Source organism: Amphiura filiformis, chromosome 2 (assembly GCF_039555335.1).
Source record: "Amphiura filiformis chromosome 2, Afil_fr2py, whole genome shotgun sequence".
In the NCBI taxonomy this organism is placed as follows: Eukaryota; Metazoa; Echinodermata; class Ophiuroidea; order Amphilepidida; family Amphiuridae; genus Amphiura; species Amphiura filiformis.
In genome coordinates, this window is record NC_092629.1 from 63,717,054 (window position 1) to 63,739,009 (window position 21,956).

Genomic DNA, 21,956 nt, shown 5'->3' on the forward strand with positions numbered 1-21,956 from the left:
GTGGAACTTTTGTGATCAAGGATAAGACGAATTTTGAACCATTCGAGTTTCGCGGTAAGCTTACCTTTTGCATTTCTTGAGCAGACGACATTTTGCAACAGCGGTGGTATCGCGGTAGTATTTGAACACTGACGAATTTTACGAACTTTACGGAATACGATTGTAGTAGTATTTGAACACTGACGAATTTTACGAACTATACGGAATACGGTTACTTGTTTCTCTTGTCACGATGGCAAAACAAACGCCTATTTTTCATGAGTTTGATGCACAAGACGGCGCGCGATGTGGAGTGTTACTTGGATCAATTACAACAATATTTCATTGCGATGGACATTGAAGACAATGATGAAAATGCAAATAAAAGAAGAGCAATCCTTCTCTCCAGTGTGGGTACAGATGTGTACCAAACTTTACGGGATCTGAGTTACCCGCAGCAACCAAGTGGTAAGACTTACAAACAACTTACAGACATGATGAAAAATCATTACAGACCACAGAGGTTAGTTGTGGCTGAGAGATTTCGATTTCATTCGACCAAACAGGCAAGTGGTCAGTCAATCACTGATTATTCTACGCAGTTGAAGAAGATGGCAGCGTTTTGCGAATTTGTGGGGGATCAGCTAGAACAAAATTTACGAGACAGATTTATTTGTGGTTTGCAATCAGAGAATACACAACGGAAGCTACTATCCCGTAATTACACATTTAAAGATGCGGTTGACATGGCTCTGGCGGAAGAGGCAGCACTGAAGGATGTACGAGATATTAGTGCCCGGGGACAGGGTTCAGTCAACAAAATTGGTAAGGGAAACCAATATCATAATAATAGATACAAGAAACGTGATCAACAACAGCAGACATGGCAGAGTAAACCAAGCACGAGTGGTAACCGTCATGACCGTAAGCGCTGTGATAGATGTGGATTGAATAATCATACGAGAGATCAATGCAAATTCAAGACGTACACTTGCTACAATTGCAACGAAATGGGTCATTTGAAATCAGAATGTAAAGCTCCGAGAAGGAGGAAGCAACCAGCAAGTAATTATGTTGATGAAGATGAAGATCGTGACGATGATGAATATTATGGTACCTTAGGGGATTCTACTTAAGTTATGATTGAAGGTGATGACGATGTGCGAGATGGAGATGGAATTAATTACTCCAAACCGGCAGTGATGGTTAAATTCAAGTTAACGTTCAAGGTATACCGTTGAATATGGAGGTAGATACTGGAGCATCATCATCAATGATAAGCTACAAGGTCTTTGAAAAACATTTCAAACATTTGCAATTGGGGCAAGTAGAACGTCCTTTACATGCATATTCTGGCACACCGTTGAATCTTGCAGGACAGATTGTAGTTGATGTTAAATATGATGGTCAGACAGCACAGTCGTTACCTCTCGTAGTCGTATATGCTGACAGATATGCACCCCCATTGTTTGGTAGAGATTGGTTGGCAGTCATCAGACTGACTTGATTGGCCAAGTTTGTTTCCAGAAGCAGGACTATACAGCATCAGTCATTCATCAATGGACAAGTTGAAAGGAAAGTACAGTGAGATATTTCAGTCGGGTCTAGGCACGGTGAACGGAGTGAAGGCGACGCTTCACGTCAAGGAGAATGCAGTTCCTATTTTTCACAAGGCTCGCTCTGTACCTTTTGCACTACGTCCAGCTGTTGACAAAGAGTTACAACGAATGCAAGACGAAGGCATTATTTTTCCGGTAGATTTCAGCGAATGGGCTACACCACTAGTTTGTGTACCGAAGGCTGACGGAAATGTGCGATTGTGCGGAGACTACAAGGTTTCAGTCAACAAATCCATCCACACCGATGAATTTCCAATGCCAACACCTGAGGAGGTTTTCAGCAAGATGGCAGGAGGTCAGAAGTTCTCCAAGATTGATCTGAAGTGTGCATATCAGCAAATGTTATTGGATGACAAATCACAAGAACTTGTTACGATAAATACGCAGAGAGGCCTATTTCGCTACACACGATTACCGTTTGGAATTTCTTCAAGTCCAGCGATTTGGCAACGCTTCATTGAGCAAGTGCTTGCAGATCTTGATTACACCTGTGCCATAATGGATGATGTGCTAGTGTCTGGCAAAGACGACGCAGAACATCTTCGCAACGTGGAAAAAGTGTTCCAGCGATTTCAGAAGTACGGTCTGCGAGTCAAACCGGAGAAGTGTGTGTTCATGGGAGACAGAGTAGAGTACATGGGTAGGAGGATATCTGCGAAAGGCATTCAAGCGACTGATGAGAAGATCAAAGCCATCAAGGAGGCACCAGTACCGCAGAATATAACAGAGCTAAGATCGTTCTTAGGCATGGTGAATTTCCAAGCGCAGTTTGTTCCTCATCTATCGACTGTAGTTTATCCACTGAATGAGCTACTTGGCAACAAACCGTGGGAGTGGACAGAAGCTTGTACAACGGCATTCAACACAGTGAAAGAAACGCTCTCATCAGATAAGTTGCTTGTACATTACGATACCAAGTTACCATTGGAACTAGCAGCAGATGCTTCACCATACGGTCTAGGTGCAGTAATTATGCATGTATTTGACGACGGTTCACGACGAACAATTGCTTATGCATCAAGGAGTCTCAACAAGCACGAGAAAGGTTATGCACAGCTGGATAAGGAAGCACTGGCAATGATGTTTGGATTGAAGCGGTTCCACAAGTATCTGTATGGAAGATTCTTCACAATATTGACGGATCACAAGCATTTGGAACGGATATTAGGACCGAAGAATGCCATACCAACGCTTGCTGCACAACGTCTACAGAGATGGGCAATCACTCTATCAGCATTCAACTATGATCTCAAGTTCATTCCATCTAAGCAGAATGCATTAGCCGATGCATTATCACGTCTACCTTTGCCTTTTGTGGATGAAGAGACCGACGCTATCTTCAAGGTGGAGGATAAGTTATTGGACAGTTTGCCCACCACTAGTAAGCTGATTAAACAGGCAACACAAACAGATCCAGTATTGTCTAGGGTATTGGAATTTACCAGAACCGGTTGGCCAGCAGAAGTTGAAGATTTACGATACAAACCATATTTCCACCGCAGATACGAGTTATCGGTCGAACAGGACTGTATTCTGTGGGGATTGAGGGTAATCGTTCCTGTGAAATATCAGAAAGATATCCTGGAGGAGTTACATGTTGCACACCTAGGAATGGTCAGAATGAAAGAAATGGCTCGTAGTTACGTATGGTGGCCTAACATGGATCAGGAAATTGAACAAACGGTTCGACAATGTACAAGTTGTCAGCAAACCAAGAATAGACCAGCTCCCGCCCCATTGACACCTTGGATGTGGCCCGGATCTCCATGGCAACGAGTGCATATTGACTATGCCGAGAAAGATGGTCGTCATTTCTTGGTTATCATAGACGCCTATTCAAAGTGGCCAGAAATCATCCTGATGAAAAACAACACATCAGCAAGCTCAACGATTAAAGTGCTTAAAGATTTGTTCAGCAGATATGGATTTCCGCTACAAATAGTCAGCGACAATGGTCCACAGTTCCGAAGTGAGGAGTTTCAGCATTTTCTGAAAGTTCATGGTGTGAAGAGTGTTAGAGTAGCGCCATATCAGCCGTCAAGTAATGGTGCTGCAGAGCGTATGCTGCAGTCTTTCAAGAGGAGTCTAAGTTCATCTAAGGATAGTAACCAAAGTTTGCAACAAAGGCTAGATAACTTCTTGATGATCTACAGAGCGACAAAGCATGCAACCACTGGTAGCACACCAGCCAGTTTATTTCTGGGCAGAGAGATTCGCACACGTTTGTCATTAGTACGGCCCAATTTACAAGATGCAGTGACAAATAAGCAGAGTGCACAGAAATCAGCACATGACGTCGGTACCAAATACAGAGAGTTCTTCCCTGGAGATTCTGTTGTGGTCAAAGATCTTCGCAAAGAGGAAACTTGGTGGCCTGGTATCGTGGCAGAGCGTACAGCGCCTAAGTCGTACATTGTGACGCTTACGGATGTAAGAGTATGGAAACGACATGTAGATCACTTACGGCGTGGAGAGGTGATGCCATCACGACAAACTACTCAAAGCAATTTGCTACCAGCTACAGAGAGTGATTTGCCAATAACGCCATTTCAAGGATCAGCTCCAAGTGAATGGACTGTCAGAGAAACAAGTCCAAATCTTCCGTCCCCAAGTGAAAGCACTAGTGACAAGACACCGGTAGATGTAAATGTTCCAAGTCTAGCGATAGTATCTCGCGGAACTGTTCCGGAAGCAGCAGCTCAAAGAAATGCACGGTCAAATCCATCATCGGTGACACGTCGCTCGCAGAGGAATACACGGCCTCCGCGGAGACTAATTGAAGAGCTGTAACAATGTCACAGAAGAATTATGTATATATATACGTTTTAAAAGTTCAACTGTTTGGAGTTATGCACGTTAAAAGTTCAACTGTTTGGAGTTATGCACGTTTTTTCATGTTAAGACATTAAGAAGTTTTACGCAGTTGTATTCATCGTTTTGGAAAGATAAGGAGGAAGGAGATGTGATGTATTACCGAATATTTTATACCGCCCAAGACTACTTAGGACTGATTGACTGATTCGCCGTTCACCAGAAATAGTAAGTGCATAATATTTACGATATCCAACACGCCATTTTTGTGTTGTCGTTTCTCGGCAGTGACAAAATACTCTTATAGTCAATGTCGATGTTCAATGTTATTGTTATGCTTTATGGACTGCGACGTGGGTATGCTGCTATCCGTAACTATTCAGAAATACTATTTACGGCTTGGATGTACTATTTACGGACGTAAATAGTACTTTTTGCACTTCCTCACAGAATAGTGTGTTTATTTTTGATCACGTGACACACTTTTAACCAATCAATGAACAAGAATCTATGAATGAAGGATATAATACGCATTATATATATCAATTTCAGTCATGTATAGGCCATGTTATTCGCTGTCGTAGTGCACGTTAGTAACCATTGGTTACTGCTCCAAGCCTGGGCTCATACATCTGTTCCGAATTTTGATATGCCATTCGCTACTTGCACGGTTCCGCCATTATGCACTATGTGCGGGGAGAGCCTCGAACTGGCAGCATACATGAAAGGAAGAATTACGGTATGTAACCTTACACAGAACGTTATGACTAGTTCAATTCCCATTCATGTATGCTGCCAGTTCGAGGCTCTCCCCGCACATAGTGCATAATGGCGGAACCGTGCAAGTAGCGAATAGGCTTTGTGTTGTGATCATTTCGATCAGTGGTTCGTAACAAAGAAAGCGTGATCCAGTTGACCTAGCAACGGTCATATTCTAACGTGCACTACGACAGCGAATTAGGCCAAAATAAAACTTTGAAGAATGTCTCTCGTGTACAAAAGTATGGGAAACTGAACATTTAAAACCACTTGTTTAGGATGAAGGAAGCATTTTTTCAAAAAATATCCAAAATGGTCTCTTTTGGGGTGCAAAATCTGCTAAAATGTTTGTCGTCCTGAAATTTTAACCAAAAGCACACTGACCGTCAAGGCCCAGGATGGGGTGCTGATTGGTGGGGAGGGGGTGGCAGTGGATGCCAAGCACAAAAAATGGTTAATTATTGCCTTATTGACCTGCTTCACATATATCAACATCAGCTATATTGGTCATGTAATAAAGCCAAAAAAAAAAACATTTTTAAGGCTGTCTCTTGTGCATAAAAATATTAAAAGTATAGGAAACTCAAAACTTTAAAGCTTGTTTTTTGGAAGAAGGAAGAACTTTTTATTAAAAGTGTAGAACAAGCCAGGAGCTTTGAAATGTTCTTTTTACCCTCTGAAATGGCCTTTCCTGTGGTGCTAAATGTGCAGAAACCATCTGGACCCCACCGGGGACCCTTAAGCGGGCCTCGGAGTGGACCCCGGCCGTGCTGGGCAAGAGCTCCGCTCACTATGCTTAGCAAGTTCAGGATTTTTTTGGGTCAGCTTGTGACATCTCTGACTGTTGTATAAGTCTGAAACTTGGTGGGTAGTCACCAATTAGAGCCAAAGCCTTATTCAGACTAACACTATTCTTGACATAGGCCTATTTTGATACATTTTGATTAGTTTTGACCCATTTGGACCCTTTTCCATCCAATTCCACCCGTTTCGATCCATGTGGCTAAATAGTAATTCACAAAATTGATTGATGTATCATTGTATGCTCTGCAAATGAGATAGCTACCAACCGACCAGATGACCTATTGAATGTATATGTCACATATACTCAAATGATTTCACTGTTGCACATTCGACTTTCACTGTCACCAAAAAGTACAGAGCCACAGCGCCATTGGTGCTCTTGTTTTTTATTCCATTTGCCCTATCTCAGTTTTGGCAGGGGGTCTGAGAAAAAAGTGTGCAGCACCCTCTTGTGTCACTATCCCTTATCTTTGTGGAGGAGTGGGTTTGAGCACAAAATGCTTCATAGTACTCATTTTCTGGCATATTGCTATGATTTTGGTGTCTATATGTAAATGAGCTAAAGATACCCAATTTTTGAAAGTTTCATGAAAAAGGACAAACGAATTGTGATAAAATGCTCAAATTTCTTGAGCAGTTTGAACTAGTGATCATCTTCATAGCTATTAACTTAAAAACAGCAAATGGGTGTAAACTTGCAAGAAATCATGGAAAGCGCCCTCATGCTCAATTTTGACCCAAAATGTCAATTTTTAAGAAAACGCAAATGTCCAATGTTCATGCAACTTTCAAAATTAGGCATTTTGAGCTCGTTTACATATATATAGACACCAAAATCAGAGCAACATGCTAGAAAAGGACTACTTTGAAGGATTTTGTACTCGAATCCACAATGCCACAATGATAAGGTATGGTGACACAAGAGGGCGCTGCACACTTTTTTCTCGGACACCAGGCCAACAATTTTGTCGTTTCATGTTGAGATTATATAGAACAAAAAAAACTGTTTACAAACAAAAATAACCAAAAAAGTTATTTTGGCTTCGATATAGCCCACTGCTACTTACTCTGATTTTGACCACAAGAAGCACTGATCCAAACTTTATGTAAAGTTGTACACAGATAAGGGTCATTGGTCACACAGGAGTTTAGCAGTTATTTTGTGAAAATCTTAAATCTATTCCTCATTTAAATTACATGCTAGGACCACCAAACTTTGATCAGAACTGCTGGCCCAAGCAATAGTTGTGCACAGCTTTAGCCTTGGGGTCATGTCATTTTATGAAAATATGCAAAATTGGATAGAGCCCTACAGCAGTGTTGTAGTCGAGTCCTCGTCATCCGAGTCCTTGGTGTCCGAGTCTCAGTCCCTGCCAATTTCTGATGTCCGAGTCCGAGTCCTTATGTATCAAATTCAAGCCCCTGGGTTTTCACCAATGCTTTATCAACGTAGGCCTTTACTTAACCAGAATTTTAGTTCTATATTATTTTGTAAATACATAATTTGCTAATCCCACCTATTGTTTTGGGGCTGTGCAATAATTATACGGAGCCCGGGGAGGGGTGAAATTGCAAAGAAAATGCTTAGCCCCTCTTGGCCTGCCAAAAATTGCTTGTCCCCCTCCCAGCCTGCCAAAAATCTTTGCACCCCCGGGCCTTTGCACGTTCCATTTTTTGGGATCCCAATTTACAAACCTTAAATGGTTTATTAGATATATGTTGCGAGCGCAGCGAGCAGGGAAATTTGCATAATATGGAAGCGTTTCCGTACTGTTTTTTAAGCCTTTTTATTTGAAATGTGCCCCAAAAAATAGCTTGTTCCCCCCTCTCGGCTTGCCAAAAATTGCTTCCACCCTCCCTTTCGATCGGCCAAAAATTCTTAGCCCCAATTTTTATCTTCCCCAAATGCTCATAATTTTTGCTCAGCCCCTTAGGTAGCATACCTTGGAAACAGAGTAGGCCTATAATCACAGGCAAAACATGCAATATGATAATCAAAATATGACGTCACTACCAAGTTTCAGGTGCCAAACGAAAGGGTGTTGGATAGCCATAGGCCTATGCAGTATTATTCCGGGTGGGGGTCACTCACATGCAAAGGTGGTACGGGTATTGCGGCGGTCAATGGTCCCTTTTTCAAGCTCTCCGGCAGTTCCTTGAGACCCACATTTGCAGCATGCTCCAGTTCATTGAGCCTAACACTCTGAAAATTGTAGTTCTTTAGCTCAAATTTGGAAACATTTTGAATTTGTTAGCTCCAAAGTCTATAATGTGGCCCAATTTTAGTTCACAGACCTCCACAAAAATGTTGAAATTTCAGTTATTTCAAACTATTATGATTAAAATCCATTCAACCAATCAAAGATATACTTTTATTTACAAACTGAATGTATTTGCATGTCAAATTACTTGTGTGATGTGATCATTGATCAAGCATAAGAAAAAGTTTACATTGAAAGAAAAAAAAACCTATTTTGCTGGACTCGAAGCCGAGTCCACGAGTCCATGGGGTCCGAGTCCGCGTCCTTAGCTTCCGAGTCAGAGTCCGAGTCCTTGAAAAAAGGACTCAAGTCCGAGTCCTCCAACACTGCCCTACAGCCATGTTATGTCACATCTCCAGAAATACAATGTGTTGCGTGATGGCTTCAGGACACGCAAAACTTGTGAGACCCAACGTATTACCACTAAACATAATCTCCTCTGCTATTAAGACCGAAGTCAGGTAGATGTCATTGTAGTTGATTTTACCAAAGCTTTTGACACTGTACCACATCAGAAATTGTTCCTGAAGCTCCGTCATATTGGCATTCATGGTTCACTTCATAAATCATCAAACGCTTGCCTATTTGCTGATGATTGCTTCAATGGTAGAGTTCTGGATCTGGATTATTTACTGCCCAACGCCCCTAAAGAGGAGTCACGCGAGCAGGGTGGTGCTAATCTGCAGATGCTTTGGTGGTTGCTTATTCTATGCTTTCTTTGAAGTATACTGTTGCACTGTTGTCTTAAACTTGTCCTTGTCTTCTATGTCTGTGATGTAATGTGGTAACTTATTCCAGTCAATAATAGTACGATTGATAAATGAATATTTCAAACAGTTTTTCGTAGCTGGTAGTTGAGTGAATTTACTGTGTCGAGAGGAGCGTTGGACCGGGCGCAGGATATTATGCATTGGAATGGCGAGGTGACCCATAGAGCTTGATGGAAGACTGAGATTCTTGTTGTCATCCTACGTTCTTCGAGAGGCTCCCAATCAAGTTTGTCTTTCATGGTTGTCACACTGCTGAATCTTTCATAATCGGCCATTGCAAATCTTGCGGCCCGATTTTGCACAGCTTCAAACTGGAGCTTGGAACTGGAGATACAAATTTTACCTATCATGACACAACTAACAGAAATGGAAAGTATAATTATGGTAGATTTGGCAATAGAGAAAAACCTCGTAATTGCTAATACCTACTTTCGAAAGAGGAATGGAAAGCTGTGGACGTACATGAGTCCAACGGGAAGCAAATATCAACTGGACTATGTTCTGATTCGGAAAACGTGGAAGAAATAATGCCTGATCAATCATGTCAATGGTCTATTCTTAAATCTCAATACCAAAGTCAGGAGACCTAAGTCAAGGAGGTAATTACCGTGGCATCAGCCTATCCTCAATAGTGGCCAAAACCTTCCATAGGATGATACTCAACAGGATAAGACCCAAAGTTGATGGACTTCTGAGAAACCACCAGAATGGCTTCAGTGTGGGAAGACCTACTGTCAGCCATATACTGGCTCATAGAAGGATAATAGAAGAAGTGAAGGCCAAAAATCTACCAGCCATTATAACATTCATTGACTTCAGAAAAGCCTTCGCCACTATTCACAGAGGCAATATGCTACAAATCCTCATAGCCTACGAGATACCAAAACAAATTGTGGATGCTATTATAACCGGGCTTTATGAGGTCTGTTGATGTTGGTCTGGGGAAGTAACTCAGGTAGAGACTTGATGAAAATACGATGAATATATTCCTTTTGCTTGAGTATGATATTTATTTAGTGATCCTTCTTCTTCAACTTCCAAAACTTAACTAACTCTCAAAACACATTTCTTAACCCACATCACTTACATCCAACTTAACCATCCAATCATCATGTAGGAGACCATCACTTTCCTAGAACTCATCTCTATTGTTTTACCATGATACATTAACCTTGCTTGTACTATTAATCTTAAGAAGATGATGGGCAGTAGCTTCCTTTAAGAAATCATGCAAAACCACCTTATGAATGATATACAATTTTGTACTCGGAAAAGGATGAAAGTAACATTTGTTCTCTGGACGTCATCAGGGCGATGGCCTAGATTGTGGTTGTTCATAATCACTTAAAGAATTTCTTAATTACTAAAAGAATGTCATAATTATGTCAGGTAAGTCATGAGAACCAAAGTTGACTGACCATCGTGATTATTACTCATCAATCATCAAGGTTGCAAACATAGGAAAACATATACATTTCTAAACCATGTTAATTAACTATACAAAATAATTAGTATATGTAATCATTATCATAACCAATATATAAACAAAACAAAACAAAAGTAATAACAAACAGTTTCTTTGGCCTATGATATATGCCTCCGCTCCGGAAAAGAATGTCCACATTCTTTAGGATATTCATATGTTCAAGTTTGTTATAAAATAATGTCCATTGGCGTTGCCAAACTCTGAAGTATAGCCTAACTTCTATTATGAAGAAAACACACAATGTAATACAGAGAAAATTGATGACGTAGATTGGAGAAAGTTTTGATCTGATCATACCATAGCAAGGTCAAACAATGGTTGACTTTGTTTGACCCTACTAATAAAATGCTTTGCTGTACTTTTAAGACATTATATTTGAGTTAACTACTTATAAAAACTTGTTTTGGTTAATAACTTTGTTAATGGGTGAAGTCATTCTTTGACTTCACCAAAACGAATTACAATACTATACCACCTTATACAAATAATGTAATATGCCCAATTGAGCAGGACAGATTTACTATAATAATTATGCCATCTTTAGTCTACTTTACATACCAACATCCTTTTAACAATGGGTTGATCAAATCAGATACAACCTTGTCATATTTAACATGTTAAGGCTGGTCATTGCATGGCATTTAAAAGTAACAATCTGGCTGTTTGTTACTTTTTCTTATTTTTATATATTTCCTCTTACTGGGAATTTTATTTCCAAACTTACTGGTTTGGTTTTAAAACACAAACTTCATGGGTTCACCACCTTTGATTGAACCATTTTTAATATTTGACGTCTTCAATATCGTGCTCATTAATACACACTATAATATTTTCATTATAATTTTACATGTTCATCTGAATACTACACTTTCATAAAATTTCTCATATGATTACTTGACTCGGCTCATTATAAAAAATCATCGCTTATGTATAACCTCGCGAATTATAATACATAAAATAACAACTTCTACTGGTTGTTTATAATTATTTACATAAACAAGGACTGATTGAGTTTTCCACTATGGGTTGTTACGTTTACAACCCATAAACATGCATAGATTACATCAACTATTTAAAGCAAGCATAATGAGGCATGGGGAAATTTTCAATCAGAACTTTTGTGTCAGCACTTTTATAATTAACATTTTTATATAGTTTATATGCTAATTGGCATAGAATCCGTTTTTGGCATTCGCTATTAAACAATACTTTGGCTGCAAAACATGTACAAAACGCTTTTATAATCTAATTTCCAAGTTGTTCGATATTTGCACTTTCTCCACTCTGGGGAGAAGTTATCATTGAACAAAAATTATCATCATTATTTCATTGAGAATCAGCTTCAGATTAATAGTTACATTTTAACGATATATTTCTTCATTTCTTTTCATATATTATATCATACTTCAATTCTTTCAGACTTCTGTTTCTCACATTGCGACAGGATTATGATATGTTATTTGGCTTCGATAGCCGGGATACATCCGGATCCATAGATTACCTGTCAAGTGAAAACTGGCCTTTAACTATTTAGACCTTTTGCTTTCTTTGTACGTGCTTTTACAGATTCATATTGGATGTGCAGCTACTGATCAGAAAGTTAACCATAACTATGAACTTATCATAAAATATTCCAAACATAGTATTATATTGAATACCAAAGACATATTATCAACTCCATAAAAATGTTTGTCTAAAAACATATTCGAGAGACATTGTAAAAATCATCAGAATAGCAACATACACATGTGTAGTTTGATACACGAAATGAAATCACAGTAAACAGTTTCACCAATACAAAGGTTGTTTAACCTTTACCCTGATGTCGCCGACGTCGCTTTTGAAATTTGCTTAAAAGTTCTCGGCCTCGTTGGATAAGGGCGTCTCTGTCCTTGTCCTTGTCCCCTGATTGTTCGCTGTTGGGTGAATGTCCGAGTGAATAAATTTGACTACATATGGGTACAAGCGTAGGACATGTCACGTTAGATGCATTGGGCACATCTTCACTTTGATCTACTGGTAAATCTTGATTAATTAACTCTGGTTCATTGAGTAACTGGCACTGCAACACTGTATCCCCACAATTACCATCTGCTACAAAAGTTTTGGACTGTTTTCTTGTATGTTTGTCAGTCACAAACGAAGGGTTATGTGGTTGGCGCGTCAAGACGGTATTGCATACTGCAGTTACTGTCCGTTTTCCTATACACAATACACAGTGCTGCTCTTTCCCATTGACGCGTGACCTCTACAAATAGCCCTACGTTAAAAGTATGGGGATATGACTAGTTAACGTCGCTGTGTGAAAAATAACCGGCCAATATTAAAAGTACTCTTCTAAAGTTCTAGAAAATATAGTTTTTAACATGTCCTAAATTTTAGCTAATTTAGATGTTTGGAAATATTCGTACTTTGGTGTTTTAGTTAATGTTATAGGTAATAGTACATTGCCTAGTTAACGTCGCTGTGTGAAAAATAACCGGCCAATGTTAAAAGTACTCTTCTAAAATTCTAGACAATATAGTTTTGTAACATGTCCTAAATTTTAGCTAATTTAGGTGTTTAGAGAGGGTCGTACTTTTGTGTTTTAGGAAGGATATGTAAACGACAGATAACACCAAAAATATGAAGAAATTATTTCCAAACCGTGTTAAGTCAACAATCATTATGTTGCTCATTTTCAAGAATGCTGGTTTACAAAAAGCACGCCATTGTCTCATTTCGTGAACAAAAGTACACATACCATTGTTTCCTTTTGTTTCCTTTATAATCGGTTACCCAACTGAAGCTATAATACAAACTTTATTGCGATATCGCACATGAAAAGAGACACTTGTGCACAACCAGAGAAGATCCGATTTAATCAGTTGAGCTGTTTCAATGAGTGTTATCTTGGTTTAATAGCTTTTAATGGGGTTAAGTCCTGCAAAGGTCGAGATGAATTCTACTGTAGACATGACTGCATCATGGACTTCCGAGTTTTTAGCGGCCAGCCACTTTAATAGTCTTTCCTTATTTCGTCGTCTGGTGGACGGGGATTTCTTTTTCTTCTTCAATTTAACGGTAGCTTTTGAGTTGCTGGTTTCCAGCGACTTACTTGTACTGTTAGAATTGCTCTCCGGGCCATGTACTACAGCTGGTTGCCTGTCACACCATCGTACATCCAAATGGAGGGTTCCTTCAAAGCTCCTTAAAGTCCAAACAGGTGACTCCATGTTAGGTAATTCAAGGGATTGTAGAATTTGCTGCAACTTTTCCAATCCAAATCCGAGGGAAATTGGTTCTTCCATTTTCCTTGGTAGCATAAAAAAATCACAGTCCCATCTGGTGAAATATTATTCAGATTATATAGTTGTCTACATGATGATGCCGTCCATTTTCATTTTTTTTCTTAGTGTGCACTTGTCCGTCAATGTCCATTATTTGCTTAATAGCAGGTTATCAAAGCTCAGTTTGTCTGATCTTTCAGATCTCTTTATTGTCGTCATAGTTCCACTGTATGAACACATGTTTTCTGAGAACGCGTTATAAAGTATGAACGCCGGATCTCCACCAAATATAACCGGGCTTTATGAGGTCTGTTGATGTTGGTCTGGGGAAGTAACTCAGGTAGAGACTTGATGAAAATACGATGAATATATTCCTTTTGCTTGAGTATGATATTTATTTAGTGATCCTTCTTCTTCAACTTCCAAAACTTAACTAACTCTCAAAACACATTTCTTAACCCACATCACTTACATCCAACTTAACCATCCAATCATCATGTAGGAGACCATCACTTTCCTAGAACTCATCTCTATTGTTTTACCATGATACATTAACCTTGCTTGTACTATTAATCTTAAGAAGATGATGGGCGGTAGCTTCCTTTAAGAAATCATGCAAAACCACCTTATGAATGATATACAATTTTGTACTCGGAAAAGGATGAAAGTAACATTTGTTCTCTGGACGTCATCAGGGCGATGGCCTAGATTGTGGTTGTTCATAATCACTTAAAGAATTTCTTAATTACTAAAAGAATGTCATAATTATGTCAGGTAAGTCATGAGAACCAAAGTTGACTGACCATCGTGATTATTACTCATCAATCATCAAGGTTGCAAACATAGGAAAACATATACATTTCTAAACCATGTTAATTAACTATACAAAATAATTAGTATATGTAATCATTATCATAACCAATATATAAACAAAACAAAACAAAAGTAATAACAAACAGTTTCTTTGGCCTATGATACTATATTGGAAGAACATACAAGAAAACCAGAGGCAGAGTGATCTCCCCTGATGGAGAAACTGAGTTGTTTGACGTCGTAGCTGGTGTTCTACAAGGAGATACCCTTGCCCCGTATCTGTTTGTAATAGTGCTCGACTATGCCTTGAGAATGGCTATAGATGGCAAGGAAGAAGCACTAGGATTCCACCTAGAAAGGAGAAAGAGCAGACGAGTTGGGCCAGAAGTGCATGGCAGACCTGACTTCGCTGATGACATCGCCCTCCTGTGAGAAGACTTCAAATATCCCGGAGCATGGATGGCTGGCAGTCTAGCACAGAACATGATGCCAAAACACACAAGGCTTGGAGAGCATGCAACAGCCTAAGGAAGATCTGGAAGTCTGCTATGACCAGACGAGTAATTTGGGATAGGCCTACTTTGTTTAAAAGAATTAGGATATTTTATAATTTTATAATTATTTTAGAATTTTGACCCCTGTTTGACCTTAATTGACTCCTACCAAAAATGCCTGACATTTTGAAGAGCCCAAGTCCAATATTTTCAAGTTCAATATCCTTCAAGCATGCCAAAAACTTTGTTCCAAAGATTTGGTCACCAAACATAATTTGTTGTCTCTGTGTTTATAGCAAATATCCAACAGTGATTATTTTTCTGATAAAAATTTTTGCAAAATACCGATTTTCACTAATTTGCCCCAAAATCATTCCAGATATATGGTTATAGTTCAGTAGTCCTTATTAATTAAATGATATTTGAACTTGAACAACTTAGGTCAATAGACCTTATTTTAATGACATGCATTTGAACATGAACAACAGAGATCAGCCATTTGTGATCAATTAATGAACAACAGAGGTCAGTAAATTTTTGAACTTCAAATTTGAATATTATACTGGTTTTCAGATCAAAGTAAGCATGGTAAGCAATTTGGAGATCAAATTTTCTTATTACTGGTATATCGCATGCTGCAAAATTAAAAAGAAGAAATGAGTACATTATTTTTAATGTGATAAAAAATGACAGCAAGCACAAAACGTTTTACAAAAACGTTAAAATAATATATTAAGGGTTAAAAAATAAGTTTCAGAAAACATTTGTGAAAACCTGATGCGAAACATTCTAACATAATGTTAAACAAATTTGCAAAATGTTTGCCCAAAATATTTTGCGCTAACATTTTGACAATTGTTAAGTCAAATGTTGTCTTATTATATCATACGTTTTAAAGATGTTTTCATGACCTTCATATAATCCGACATTTTATATGTTATTAAAACCATAAAAACGTTTTGACCAAACCAAAACGTGTTTAGAACACGTTTATATCGTTTAAAAACATTTTTGTGTTTGCTGGGTCCCTGCTGTTGAACCTCACATCCATCGATTGGAAAATTGATTGCAGCTTAAACTAAAGTGATACTGATGCATTTCAACTGGATATTTTTGTGTGTGGCAGAAAGAATCTTCTTTGCAGCTAGGGGACCGTTCACAAACACTTATAAGGGGGGGGGGGTCTGATGCAAATAAAAAGGGGGGCCCTGAACATTTTGACCCTCCTAGGGGGGGCTGAAAAAAATGACCACAAATTTTCCTGGAAAAATTGAGTTTATATGCTTTTCTATGGGGTTGACCCATAATTTTCATGTCAAAAAGGGGGCCCTGAAATTTTTGAGGTCTGTAAATAGTCCTGGCCCTGTCCTACAGACCCGTATACAATTTTTCAGGAAGAAAGTTTGAATGTTGATTCGAGTAGGGTATGCATAGGTCTTTCAAATTCTACTAGGTGGAAAATTCCAAACCCGGGCAAACTCTGTATATGGCCGTTTTTTCAAAATGGCCGCCAAAATGTACTTATGAACCAGGTATAATGACAATAACTCTGAAACTATTTGACCTAGAGGGGTGATTGAGGTGTCTATCCCCACTAAATCAAGGCTGTTTGATTGAATGAAGGAGGTTTCATGGTTGTCCGAGGTCTAGGACACCTGAAATCCAAGATGGCCGCCCGTAGCAACCATAATCATCATATTCGCCAGATGAAATGACAATAATTCGGAATCTGCTTGATCTACAAGGGTCATTAAGGTGTCTATCCCCACTAAATCAAGGCTTTCTGATTGAATAAAGGGGGTTTCATGGTTGTCCGAGGTCTAGGACATCTGAAATCCAAGATGGCCGCCCGTAGCAACCATAATCATCATATTCGCCAGATGAAATGACAATAATTCGGAATCTGCTTGACCTGCAAGGGCCATTTAGGTCTCTATCCCTATGAAATCAAGACTGTCTAATTGAATGAAGAGGGTGTCATGGTTGTCTGATATCTAGGACCCCGGGTCTAGGACAACCAAAATCTAAGATGGCCGCCCATAGCAACCATATAAATATTCACATTAACCAGGTGAGATGACAATATCTCAATAATTATTTGATCCAGAAGAGCAATTAAGGTGTGTAACTTCGCTAAATCAAGGCTGTTTGATTAAATGACGTGATATCATGGTTGTCTGAAGTCGAAGTCACACCAAACCAGATGGCAGCCATAGCAACCACTATTAACCAAGTAAAATGTCATCAATTAGAACCTCTGTAACATAGAGGCTGGATTAATGCCGCCAAAATACGTTTTTTCACTATAAAAATGGGTTAGAGTGTCATTGAAACAGCATTATAAGCATTAAATATTCAAAATAATCGATGAAAATGGCTTTGATTATAGCAGAAACATTTCTCCCTAAATTATGTTGCTAATATGTTTTTAATCCAAAATGGCGCCGATTATGAGGTCCAAAATGGCCTTCAAAATACATTTTTCACTCAAAAAAATGGGTTAGAGTGGCATTAAAACAGCATTTAACACATTAAATATTCAAACTTATCAATGGTAAATGGCTTTGAGGGTTACAGCAGAAACATTTCTCCCCAAATTGTGTTGTTAACATGTTTCAAATCCAAAATGGTGCCAATTATGAGGTCAAAAATGGCCACCAAAATACTTTTTTCACTCAAAAATGGGTTAGAGTGGCATTAAAACAGCATTATAAACATTAAATATTCAACATAATCAATGAAAAATGGCTTTGAGGGTTATAAAAGAAACATGTCTCCCCAAATTATGTTGCTAATATGTTTTAAATCCAAAATGGCGCCGATTATGAGGTCCAAAATGGCCTCCAAAATACATTTTTTCACTCAACAAATGGGTTAGAGTGGCATTAAAACAGCATTTAACACATTATATATTCAAACTTATCAATGGTAAATGGCATTGAGGGCTACAGATAGACATTTGTAACCAAATTGTGTCATTCACAGGTGTCAAATTCAAAATGGTGCCCAAAGTGAAGCCCAAAATAGCGGCCAAATACATTTTTCTCAGCTTTTAATGCTGTTTTAATGTCGCCTTTAGTATGAAAAAAATACTTTAGCGGTCATTTTGGTTTTCATTTTTGGCACCATTTTGGATTTAAAACATGTTAACAACCTATTGTTTGGTACAAAATGTTTCTGTTGTAATCCTAAAACGGTTTACCATTGATTATTTTGAATATTTAATGTGTTTAATGCTGTTTTAATACTACTTATGGCTGCTTAAAATGTATTTTTGCGGCCATTTTGGACCTCATAATGGACACCATTTTGGATTTGAAACATGTTAACAACACAATTTGGGGGAAAATGTTTCTGCTGTAACCCTCTAAAGCCATTTACCATTGATAAGTTTCAATATTTAATGTGTTAAATGTTATTTTAATGCCACTCTAACCCATTTTTCGAGTGAAAAAATGTATTTTGGAGGCCATTTTTGACCTCATAATATCGGCGCCATTTTGGATTTAAAACATATAAGCAACATAATTTGGGGAGACATGTTTCTTCTATAACCCTCAAAGCCATTTTTCATTGATTATTTTGAATATTTAATGTTTATAATGCTGTTTTAATGCCACTCTAACCCATTTTTGAGTGAAAAAAAGTATTTTGGTGGCCATTTTTGACCTCATAATCGGCACCATTTTGGATTTGAAACATGTTAACAACACAATTTGGGGAGAAATGTTTCTGCTGTAACCCTCAAAGCCATTTACCATTGATAAGTTTGAATATTTAATGTGTTAAATGCTGTTTTAATGCCACTCTAACCCATTTTTTTGAGTGAAAAAATGTATTTTGAATGCCATTTTGGACCTCATAATCGGCGCCATTTTGGATTAAAAACATATTAGCAACATAATTTAGGGAGAAATGTTTCTGCTATAACCCTCACAGCCATTTTTCATCGATTATTTTGAATATTTAATGCTTATAATGCTGTTTCAATGACACTCTAACCCATTTTTATAGTGAAAAAAACGTATTTTGGCGGCATTAATCCAGCCTCTATGTTACAGAGGTTCTAATTGATGACATTTTACTTGGTTAATAGTGGTTGCTATGGCTGCCATCTGGTTTGGTGTGACTTCGACTTCAGACAACCATGATATCACATCATTTAATCAAACAGCCTTGATTTAGCGAAGTTACACACCTTAATTGCTCTTCTGGATCAAATAATTATTGAGATATTGTCATCTCACCTGGTTAATGTGAATATTTATATGGTTTCTATGGGCGGCCATCTTAGATTGTGGTTGTCCTAGACCCGGGGGTCCTAGACATCAGACAACCATGACACCCTCTTCATTCAATTAGACAGTCTTGATTTCATAGGGATAGAGACCTAAATGGCCCTTGCAGGTCAAGCAGATTCCGAATTATTGTCATTTCATCTGGCTAATATGATAATTATCTGGTTGCTATGGGCGGCCATCTTGAATTTCAGATGTCCTAGACCTCGGACAACCATGAAACCCCCTTTATTCAATCAGAAAGCCTTGATTTAGTGGGGATAGACACCTTAATGACCCTTGTAGGTCAAGCAGATTCCGAATTATTGTCATTTCATCTGGCGAATATGATGATTATGGTTGCTACGGGCGGCCATCTTGGATTTCAGGTGTCCTAGACCTCGGACAACCATGAAACCCCCTTCATTCAATCAGACAGCCTTGATTTAGTGGGGATAGACACCTCAATCACCCCTCTAGGTCAAATAGTTTCAGAGTTATTGTCATTATACCTGGTTCATAAGTACATTTTGAAAAACGGCCATATACAGAGTTTGCCCGGGTTTGGAATTTTCCACCTAGTAGAATTTGAAAGACTTATGCATACCCTACTCGAATCAACATTCAAACTTTCTTCCTGAAAAATTGTATACGGGTCTGTAGGACAGGGCCAGAAGGGGGGGCCGAAAATTTTTCGCAATGAATTTTTCTTGCATCAGGCCCCCCTTACAAATGTTTGTGAACGGTCCCGAGTTACAGTTGATGGCGGCACATGTATTTAGAAAGGCAAATGATAAAAATGGATCTTTGGGTGATTGCAATGCTAAAAATGGGGGGTTATACCGTTCAATATATGCGTCATCCTCAATATGGAACATCTCTTGTATCGTAAAATAATTTATTTTTGTGTCAGTTCCTGCAGAACTGACACCTTTAGTACAGGTTTGACGATCACGTGACAATTCGAATCATCATATCGAAATATTACGTGGGTAAAAATATCAATATCGATATCAATACTATTCGTCAATTCAGCCCCAAACCAATTCGCCCACATGCTAATTCGAACCCTGTATATTGATGTACAAAAAAAGTTGGCCAAAACTATTTCGTGATTTCTCCATAACCGTTGTTTTTACACCAAAGCTGTATATTTAGATGCCTTGATGTCTTGCATTCGGTCACAAACCAATTCGTTGTACTTTGTGCACTTAACCCTCTATCTTTTAAACCAATATCCTAAAGAGTCGTGTGATATGTCGAACTTTTCCTCAGGTCATATTAAAAGAACAAAAAAAGTCAGCGTTCGCGTATCTGTACGTAGCCCGGGTACGTAGCCGCAGTTATTGTGGCCCTCACAACACGGGCTTCCGGTGAGCTGCCGGTCCTAGGAAATGGAATATTATTACGGATAAATATATAAAGATGGCAAAATCAGTAAACCAGTTTAAGTTACAAATAAAGAAAAGTCTAATAAAAAATTACATCTAATATTTAGGCATTATTTAATGACCTCACCCATCCCCACCCATCTCCACCCCAACTATCAATTTCTTCTGTGAACTGTGGAATGTCTATATGAAATGTTATAAATATTTATATTGCTTCTTTCTTTGCATGTTCTTCTCCTCTTTCTTTATTTGTTAGCTTTGTGTAATTGTATGTTGTAACTTAAGGCAGTGTAAGGGGGCGCTCGCTTCAGGCCTTTTGAGCATCTCCTCATTCAAATGTTGTGTCTTTTATATATATTTTGTATGTCGATTTGTATGAAAATAAAATGATGATGTATGATGATGATGATCTACATCATTTCCTACAGAGTCGTGAGATATGTCAAACTTTTCCCTTAGTCATAAAAAAAAAAAAAAAAAGTCAGTGGTCGCATATCTGTAGGATCATTGGTTAATAAGATATAATCACTTTTTTAAATTTTAACCAAATATCTTAGAGAGTCGTGCCATATGTCAAAAAGGAACAGAAAAGTCAGTGGTCGCATATCTGTAGGATCATCGGTTAATGAGATATAGTCACTTTTTTGTACGTTGTGCACTTAACCCCCTTGTTTTTTACTTCTGGATATCGTTTGGAGTCAAATGATTTTTCATTTTAAAGCTTATGATATATTTTCTAAACACGAAATAAAACAAAATTGACCGCCAGCCGACTTTACAGCTGTTTCGTGATGGACGGTCACATATTATTCATTAACATATTAAATCGTTTATCCCTTTTGGTCGATATCGAATTGGTTTGTGGCTGACTTAGCTTGGGGTCAATGCATGAATTGGCATATGGCCAAGTCAACTGTGGACGAATTGGTTTGGGCCGAATCGACCTGATACCAGGAAATGCCGAAAAATTACGTACTTTTACAAGGCAAAAAGCAACTTTTCTAGGCATTGTTGACATGGTGCCCCCGCTAAAGAAAGTTTCCTACTATAAAGACCTAACTTTTGAGATGGTTTGTACGGTTTGATTTGAAGGTGCAAAATTAACAATAAGCTTAAAATAAGACGCCGTTACCGCCGGTTCATCATCAACGACTTTGACAGATGACGTCATCAGACGCAATCTCTGTCTTGATAATATCGACATGGACTAATTATAGAGCACG

At 38.4% G+C, this 21,956-nt stretch overlaps 1 protein-coding gene across 1 annotated transcript; it reads left to right on the plus strand.

The window, feature by feature from the left end:
* The first annotated feature begins 329 nt into the window (after nucleotides 1-329).
* On the plus strand, nucleotides 330-1,115 carry LOC140142057 (uncharacterized). The gene has a single exon (XM_072163998.1). The coding sequence runs from the start codon at nucleotides 330-332 to the stop codon at nucleotides 1,113-1,115; it is 786 nt and encodes a 261-aa protein (XP_072020099.1).
* The last annotated feature ends 20,841 nt before the right edge of the window (nucleotides 1,116-21,956 follow it).

What these genes read in the sequence shown, in the direction of transcription:
- LOC140142057 (XM_072163998.1), top strand. Translation starts at nt 330, where the DNA reads ATGGACATTGAAGACAATGATGAAAATGCAAATAAAAGAAGAGCAATC.